The 9970-nt window shown below is 39.3% G+C and overlaps 1 protein-coding gene across 4 annotated transcripts in view; it reads right to left on the bottom strand.

Moving 5' to 3' along the window:
• The window catches only part of LOC123980069 (tetratricopeptide repeat protein 39B), a 58236-nt gene that overhangs the window by 46015 nt on the left and 2251 nt on the right, over window positions 1-9970 (bottom strand). For all 4 annotated transcript variants that reach the window (XR_006827364.1, XR_006827365.1, XR_006827366.1 and 1 more), the window contains exon 2: window positions 622-656. Coding sequence is in view for 1 of the 4 variants with exons in the window: in XM_046064258.1 (XP_045920214.1) it covers window positions 622-656 (35 nt within the window). In the remaining 3 variants the exon portion in view is untranslated. The remainder of the gene's footprint in view (window positions 1-621; window positions 657-9970) is intronic.

Genomic DNA, 9970 nt, shown 5'->3' with positions numbered 1-9970 from the left:
ACACACACACACACACACACACACACACACACACACACACACACACACACACACACACACGTTTGTTCTCTCATTGACATTAATGCATTCCCTATGTAAACGACCCCGAGGCTGTACTGCACAGTCCTGACTCAAACTTGCAACCCCAGGCAGATGCGCTAATGAGGACGCTAAAACACTTGGGCGCTAGCGTCTTGTGTGCGTCTCTTAAGGTGTCGGAGAGTGAGGTTTACTCTCTGCACACAAAGTTACACCTAACTGTAGCTGTAACCCTCAAAAAGCGTCTCTACCCATGGGGACTTCAATATCCCATCAAGTCCCCATCGGTAAGTGTGTATTCAGGTTAACCACACCAAGAACATGAAACACACACACACACACACACACACACACACACACACACACAGTAAAGATAAATCCACCAATCAGAACAGGAAGTGACTAAAAGCGAAAAGAGACGTAAAGAGACAGGAAGCTCACAGGAAACGATCTGTAAGATCATTTTCTCACACACACACACACACACACAATTCTAGACATCTCTACTCAGACACATCAGGCATGTGTGTGTGTGTGTGTGTATGTGTGTGTGTGTGTGTGTATGTGTGTGTTAGTACTCACGCAGGTATTCGGTCGTAAGCATCTTCAAAGCAGTCCTGAGAAACACAGAAACACAGTCTGGTTACAGTCATTCTCCAAACAACCACAAATCTTAGTAGCAGCCTAATTGGATGACTGCTTGTGAAAGTGAAGTTAGTTACAGCTCGGTGTGACTGACGGATTCTGGAAAACAGGACTCATCAATGTTATTCTTAGTCATCCGCAACTTGTCTGGGTTATTCATTCCTTTCAGAACTATTCAGTGAGCTTATTCACAAATTTTGATGGTTATTCTAATTCTTATCGGGGCTCTTCCTGGTAATTACAAATGAACCTGGTAACAGCTGATTTCTTGTTTTTGCCATTTTAGAGTTATTCCTGAATTTCAGGGATATTTGCTAATTATCAGAACTATTGCAGACTGTTTGACTGATTTTTCATTCCTGATTTTTAAGGTTCAACTTAATGTTGCTTTCCAGGCTTCTTAGGATTGTTCCCTAATTTCCAGTGTGATTTCTGATTTTTCAGGGTTAAATAAATTACTGAGAGCACTTCAATAGAGTCAGTTTCCTTGGAAACACCACCTAGTGGCCGCTAGAGAAACCGCAGCTGCTGTGGAGCCTGTTGACTGATTAAATCAAGTTTCTCTATGATTTCAAAGGTATCAGCTCTGCCTGTCGCACTGTTTGTTCAAGGAGTTTCCGCTTCATGAGATAACATTTTATAACCACACATACACACACACAGCCTCGTAGTACTACCCCTAACCCTACCCCTAATCTAATTCTACCCAGACCCTAAAACCAAGCCTTAACCCTTAAGGGATCCAGCATTTTGGTCCCCACAGATATAGTGGAATCACGATTTTTGGACCCCACAAATATAGTAAAACAAATACACAAACACACACACACACTTACAGAGTACTCAAAAAGACTATATTCCAACGCATTTTCTATTTTTGCATCAACATGTGAACTATGTGAAGTAACAGCATTGATTTGACACACACACACACGCACACGCATACGCACACGCACACGCACACACAGTCTGTCTCTGGAGCCTCAGTAGCAGGAGGTTAATAATAGCATCCCAGTGGTTTCTTACATAACAGCGTACGGCTGCAGTCGCACACGCTCAGAGTGACTCTCTGCCTGCAGGCAGCAGCCATCGACCTACAACCAGGCTTCAGCCCTGTGACCCAGTTAAACTCACTGAACAATCTGCTTCTCACAAAAGAGGCAATACCACTTCTTAAAATGTGATTATTTATGTATGTAACGTGTCATTAATGATGTGCATCAGAGCAAAATGTTACAATAATAACCACATGGTTAGGGCACAATGGCGGCGATGGTTAAAAAAATACAACAACCTTGACTGTCAGTTGCAAACGGCAGACTCTCATGTTAAAGTCCAGTGTTTTGTTGACCCATCCATCTACCCCAACCTCCTCCCACTGTGGACTTTGTGTCTCTATAACAACGTCAAACTACTCCCTCTTTTGTTCCCAGTGTAATGTAAACATATGCCGTTTTTGGCCATTTGAAATGTCCAATGTTCTAAATCTCAGGTCAGCCATTAGTAAATTAAAGGGTTCAGTATGCTTGAAACCAACTACTGTAGTTCATCTCATCCGACCACGCTTAAATGCAAAAGTGTTTCTACCCGAAAGGCCTGCTGTCTGCATCCCTTTTCTCTAAACAACAATCCTGTGTCTTTGTCAATCGTGCATGCATCCGCACAAAGCCTACATGCTGTCTACCATTGGGAAATAAATATATATATTTCAAATTTTAAAGCCCTTAATCATCATTGCTCCTTAAATGCTAGGGTTGGATGTTCTGCTTTGTCCACATGTAGACCTAATCATTGGCACATTTTTATTTATGAGGCTATTCTTGGTCTGCTTTCATCATACAGATCTATTCTCCTCCCTGTGCCTGGATTTACCCAAATCTTCGGAAACTGGATGCATTCAAAGTCACACTGAACAAACGCAACACTTTTGTTTCTGCCCCCATTCATCATGAGCTGAACTCAAAGATCTGAGACTTTCTCTATGTACACAAAAGGCCTGTTTCTCTCTAATACTGTTCACAAATATGTCAGAAGTGAGCACTTTTCCTTTGCCGAGATAATTCATCCACCTCAGAGGTGTGGAAATTCAAGATGCTGATCAGAGAGCATGGATATTGCACAGGTGTGCCTTAGGCTGGTCACAATAAAAGGCCACTCTAAAAAGTCTTAGATCTTTGAGTTCAGCTTATGATGAATGGGGGCAAAAACAAATGTGTTGCGTTTATAACTTTGTTCAGTGTATGTTAAACGACTCGGAGGTAGGCACATCTGGCTGCAGATGTTTTGACTCATTGATCCATTTGATCCCTGATGTTGATGACTTGTGACAAATATTAATGAATATTTTTGACATTTTATAATCCTGTAATTTATTATTTATTTTCACTGTAAAAGGTTTATATTTTTATATATTTTTATGTAACCGTGTTCATTTTGCTGCTGCCTGTCTCGGCCAGGAGGCTCTTGTAAAAGAGATTTTTGATCTTAATAAGACTTTTCCTGGTTAAATAAAGGTTATAATAAAAAATCTAATTAGATTTATTGTCACATATCCAATCACTACAATGTCCACAGTACAACGTCTGTAAAATTTGTTCTCTGCATTTAACCTGTCTTAATTACCAGCAGTGGGCAGCGACTGCGCTTGGGGACCAACACCAGATCTAAGCCAGTGCCTTGGTCAAGGTCACGGACTGTGACCTTGGGTGTCTTTGTGGTCTCGATGTGATGAATCATACAAATGTGGATGAGGTTGCAAGTCAAATCTGAGATGTCTCGAGAGGAATAACAAGGTATTTTCATTTTTTTGTGCCTTTTTCAAATTGGTCAAATGAAACGGGAACAAAAGGAGCAATAAATGCCTGAGAGTCACAGTTCATGGCACGATTAGACTGAGCATACTTTGTCACAAAGATAAAAACCAGGAAGCAGATGTTTCGATCTGTATCAGTTAACTGACTTGACTTTTGATAACTGAGTAGCTATTTCAGTTATTTATGAGGTACAAAACATTCAGCATCCAACACTTGCTTATTATTGGTTGTAGTTTGAGCTTTTCTCTGCTTATATCATTGTTAAAGTATATGTTGACTGATGATCAAACAGAATGAGCAATATTTAAATATCACTCTGGTCAGCTCATAATTATTGATTATTGAAAAAGTTAGACACAGAAGGATGCAGCTACAAAAATCCCTAAAGTTTAAGGTGTCGAAAAAATGAGTCATTTCTTAAAGGACAAGTCAGAGAAATTCAATTGGAAACCTTAATGCTAATTCTAACTTCCTTTTTTTTGCTTAACAAGGCTTTAAACTGTTTTACATGATCCTGAGAAAGGAAGGAAAGGAGTCAGAGGAGGAAGGCAGCGAGGAGGTAAAGAAGGAGGGAGTGAGAAGTTGGAAAGCAGAAAGAGGGAATAAAGAAAATATGGAGGATGGTTGAAACCGGCAGAAGAATCTCACAAACTTATGCAAACAAATGTGTGTGTAAATCCAAACAGACGCTTGCTGCGCACACACTCGTCCTCTCTTTTCACACTTTCAGCCCTCTCTCTCTCTCCCCCATACAAACAGATGCTCTCTCCGACATCGCCTCACACTCTGTCACTGTTTTTGTCAGTTTGCAACATTCACAGCGTTCCAGACAGAAACGCCATAAGCTCCCGCTGCGTTTGTGTGTGTGTGTGTGTGTGTGTGTTATTATAGATGAATGCAGTTTTAAGCTGCCGGTCCAGCACATTAACTCACATCACAAATAGAAAATGAACATGATGGGCGAGGTTTGGCAGTGTGGAGTGTTGAGAAGATACAGGATTTTCTGCAGCTATAGTTTAACAAGATGTTTTTAATAATGGGATTATAATAAGTAAAAAGCAACTTAATATAGGTCTGCAAGCAGCGGTTGAAGAAATATAATAATAACAAAAGTACTGATACTGTGAAAATACTCCACTACAAGTAGAAGTCCTCCATTCATACCATACCTAAGTAAAAGTATATACATTTTATCAGCAAAATGTACTTAAAGTATCAAAGTAAAATAGTACTCATTGTGCAGTAACATTTTTAGTGTTTCACTATAATATCTGATATTTCTGGATAATAATAAATAAATTAATAAAGCTGCTATGTTAATGTGTTTGTTGCCTTTTACGGCTGTAGATGTTTACGGTTGAGCTCATTTTTTCTCCTTTATATCCTGTTGGGTAGTTTCACACACAGCAATGCATCATGGTCTATACGACCATCATGTGTTTGTGGCATCACTGTCCTGTAAGAACCTCTCCAGCCCTGTTTTCAGCTTTGTGATGATGCATTTTCCAGCTGATCCAAGGAGGGTTTGAATAGTTTATTTAGCTGAAGGAGGAGGAGGATTGTTTCAGCCCCTAAAGGAACACTTAAATAAGGAACAGCAAATTAGCTTGATTTGTACAATATTTGTTGAAATACATCAAATTCACTGACACACAAATTAAGAAAACCGTTATCTGTGGCAGGACTGTAGTAAACACGGCCAATTATTTAATTTGGTCCTAATTTAAAGAAAAAAACTGCCTCAAACTCCAGAAAGTTTTCTGTGGAATTTCCATTAAATTTAAAAATAATTGACATATTCATTTTCTAAATGTACTACATCTCTTGAATTATGTTTTTAATGGCAGTAAAAGTTATAAACCACGATTTACCTTATCGTGTTCATAATCCTCAAAACGTTACAACCTGTTAGCTTTCCAAACAACTGCACGCAAAAATCTAAATGTCATTATATTTTACACTATTTCCCATTCATTGTATATTATACAAGTGTTTATGCATAAATAAAATATTAATCTGTCATGCTTTATTTTATTTGGTATTCATAAGTGTATTCTACGCCACTGTCTTAATATAAGTTGTATTATATAGACTTAAATTTCTAATGGCTTTTTACTTATTGTGTCGTATTCTTAATTAGTACTTTAACGTTTTTGTCTATCCTATCGGTTTCATTCTATTTCTAGCACTGCTGTAATGCCTACTTTCTAACCTGGAAATAAATTAAGTCTTATGTTAACTCTTAATCAGAAGTTAGCAACATTATACACCTAACCAAATGTATGTTGCCATTTGCAGTTTGATGTTGTATCTCTTGTGGTTTTTATGTGTGGGTGACTTTTGACTGTGAATTTTAGTTAAATAATCATTTGACCTGATAACTGACAGAGGAGCACAGGAGGAAAGTAGTATAAAACAAGCTATAGATCAGCACAGGCAGAATTTTTTGTGTTTACAGTCTACAGTAGGATGAAAACATGATATGTGGAAAAAATACAAAACAACTACACCGCTGTATGATATTACACACAAGGAGAGGTCAATGTCAGAGAAGCTTCTCTTGTGACAGCAGCTTTCTAATCAATTAGTCAAGACCTACACACTGTGTCCTATTACCAAACAGGCACACTTAAACACATAAGCAACCCAACTGCTCTCAAGGAAGTCGGGAAAAAAACAGAATGCCCTTCCTGTCCTTTAAATCCCCCTCAAAGACAGCAAATCCCCCTTAGGAGGCACTGAAACTCTGTCAGACCACAGAACCATCTGAGGGACCTCTGCAACCCTGATTAATGACCACTACAAAACCAAGAGAAGGGATCTAGAGCTGATTAATGGACCCATGGGAAGCCCCCAAAAACCACAAACATGCTTAATAATATACTGAATACCTAAATATATTTTAGCATCCCCAAGAAAGTCCATGCATTGATTTGAAGGTCTATGAATATGTTCAAGATGTCTCTGAGTGTTTCAGATGCTATGTAGAAAGTCGAGAGGTTTCTCAGGATTTCTAGAGTTTCCAGAGGTTTCAGATGTCCTTGAGGAGGTTTTAGGAAAGGGGCTCAAGAGATGGGTCAGTATGCTAAGTGGATCTGTAACAGGGATTAAGGATTCTTTGAAGAGGTTCCACAGATGTGTGGAGGTTTTAGAGATCCTTTAGTGGTTTCTTCTGGCTTTCTAGTCCTAGGGATCGGAGAGCTCTTCATTGATCCAAAGTTTCTCTGAGTGTGCGCCATAGATTGTGCCAAGGCTTCAGAGGTTCTTCCAGATGCTATGTAGAGGATGTAGATGTTTCTAGTTTCCTGTGGTTTCATAAGTCTTTAAAGAAGATTTAACAGACTGGGTTTGATTTTAGATCTGTAATTTAAGGGCCTTTGAAAAAGCTCCGTGAGTCTTTGTGGAGGTTCTAGAGATCCCCTTCCCCTTACAGATTTCTGGATGTCCTTTGGTGGACTTGTGGGTCCAGCCATGGCATCTTGGACCTATAAATGGATACAATATTTGCAATAGTTTTCTAGGTGTCTAAGAGATCTATGAAGGGGTATGTTTGCATTTTAAGAGGTTCTGAAGGTCCCTGAGTAGGTCTAAAGGATTCCAATGATTCCCTTAAAGGATCGTAGTTTCTGAAGGGTACTTGGGGTGTCCGATTAGGTAGGGCCTCTTTGCCTCTGAGGGGGTTCCAGGGTCTCCAGGGGAAATTATTCCAGCTGAATAGTGAGTGGGGAGAGTGTTTCTTGGCATCTTGTCTGTAGTAGCCAACCGAGGGACTTTGTGTTTACAAGCCCACTGCATATATTCAGGTGTAGGCTGGGTCTGGCTGTTTAGGCTGTCCTGCGTCATTTCTCACCAGTTCATCTCCTCATAGGAGCTCACAAATGCTCCTCTGTCAGCCTCCAATCTAACTCATTACATTACAGAGGAATTCAGCTGACTTCGGTTGAGCTGTTAGGAATGCAAGACAAACTGTGTTTATAAAAAACATCAACACAGTGGAAGGTTATCGTCCAACCTCACTGCTCAGCAACGCAACAATAAATAACACAAACACATAGACAGAAATTATTGACAATGTCTGCTCCATTTTGTTGAGACAAAGTCTGACATCCAGCGAGGCATTAAAGTGTTTGCTATGACCTTTGACGCATGACGTCTATTTTTTTGTAATGTTAATCTAGGACCTGAAGAGAATTCTGTAGTTTAGTTATTATTTCCTTTAAAACCCCTCAGGCATGAAGGGAATGTAAATAACACCATGAGATTTATTATTTATCCTGCTTCACATCCATACAGTTCTCCTTTGTTGGCCACTCACTTATTATCTATAAGGATTAAAAACGGTTCCGTACTTAAGGACACTTATTCAGTATTTAACTACTGAATCATTCTGTTACGTCCACTGATTAAAGCCAGGAAACAGTCATTTAGATTTACAGATACTGGACAAAGGCATTTAAGACATTTGACTTATGTTAATATGATTTAATCTGAATGCACATGTTTGCAGATGTGCTCCATGACATAAAAAACATAGATACCCTTTCAAAGATGTCTCAGACCCCTAGAAAACATCTAGCCTCTCAATCTGGACAGAACCATGAACCTTCTCAAAGGATCTCTAAAACCTCCACAGAGATCTGTGAAACCCCTTTATGTTCCCCTAAACCAGATCAACTGAATCTGATGACCTATCTCTAGAACCCCTTTAAAGAAGTCATATTAAAAATTCATTTAGGGGTTATACCAGAACACCATATTTTTTGTCATACTGCACATTGCTGCAGCTCCTCTTTTCACCCTGTGTGCTGAAGGCTTCGTTTTAGCTATGGAGTGATACATCTTGTCTAAACATGATCTTTGTTGGGAGTTGCACATGTGCAGTTCCTAGTTAAGGACTACTAGCCAATCAGAAGCAGAGTAGGGCGGGTCGTGAGAAGACGGTAAACACGGCTTTGGTTCAGCTGTATGTTGTATGTTGTAGCTGTATGTTCCCCTTACCAGCTTGGCAATATGGACTGGAGCAAGAGTTTCAGAGTGGTGAGTTATTAATCTGTAAGAAAAGTTTCTTTCAGCTCTAAAGTTTTAACTGAGCTCTGTCTCTACATCACAGTAACAACTTTATGTCCATTGATTGCCTGGAGTGTAGCTAATGTTTGGAAGAGAGAGGAGATGGGAACTCACTTTGGGCTTTTTCACTTTGCAAACCTATTACATGCACAAAAAAAAGATATAAACTCAATACAGGAGAGGGGGAAAAAGCATAATATGACCTCTTTAAAAAGCTGAGACCTTTGAACCTCCTGAAGCACTAAGAGCCTAACAAGGACCACATCTTGTGGACTGTTATACTAAGGCACTCCCAGTTTGAACAATACAAACAGGGACTGACCATCGTGCTTTACTGGAAACATAACTGTTAAAAAATAACCCTGCTAGCTCACTTTGCATCTTCTTACCAGCCAGAAACCAGGATTCCTCGACTGATGGCTGTGCCGTGACTGTGAATATTTTTTTAGTGACGTCAGCTTTACTCATTTTGGATCAAAATGAATGCAATTACGTTTAAAAAAGCCTTCCTCATATTCTAATCCAGCTTCCTGTGTTTGTTCTGCAGAGGGAAGCCTGTTGAAATCTGATCTGTCATTTACATAAACCCACACGCAGGGAACTGAAAGTGTCATCCCACTTGAAGCTGACTAAACACTGCAGATGGATTAATACAATCACCAGTTTGCTCACAGCTCATGTGTTGAACCAGGAAGACCTACAGTCCAATAGCTCTACACATACAATGCATAATACACTCCGGGGAGAATGACTGTGGGAAAAAAAAAAAGACAAACTAAAGTCGCTGTAAATGCGTTATATAATTCCAGAAACACAATCACTGTCAGAACAGCTGTGTCTGTAAATTAAATATGTGAATGTGAAAATGAGCTGTAATTGAAGAGAGCAAGCGAAGCAATTTGAAGGAAATCTGTCTGTGAAATATAACAAAGACGTCCAGGTACATGTACTGTACCAAATAAATATGAATGGATAACTTGGGTGTCACAAAATAATAGATGTGTACCACAGTCACGCCATATACTGTGACAGAAGGGAGAAAACATATGTACACTATATAAATAAGGTCAATATTTAGTATTACAGAAACAATATAGATCACCATAGAAATAATGTAGGAATTCCCAAGGACCCAGTGTAGGTAAATGTAGCACTGAAACAATAATGGGTTAACTTTACACAGGGCCAAAACCACCCAAGACCTACTGAAATGTTAATTTTAAGCACTTCTGGATCATTGTAAGAACATTTTGTTAATAATGTTAATTAAGAAAAATCTAAAAGTCACTTTACACTCAATATAGTGTAGGTTACGGTGGAAACACAATTACAGAGGCACTATGGGGTGGGTTGGGTTGTAACCATAGACTGTATAAAAGAGGTGGACGCAGTCATTGTGATGTCAC

Source organism: Micropterus dolomieu, linkage group LG12 (assembly GCF_021292245.1).
Source record: "Micropterus dolomieu isolate WLL.071019.BEF.003 ecotype Adirondacks linkage group LG12, ASM2129224v1, whole genome shotgun sequence".
Taxonomy (NCBI): Eukaryota; Metazoa; Chordata; class Actinopteri; order Centrarchiformes; family Centrarchidae; genus Micropterus; species Micropterus dolomieu.
The sequence above is the reverse complement of the archived record's forward strand: the minus strand, read 5'-3'. Positions and strand labels throughout refer to the sequence as shown.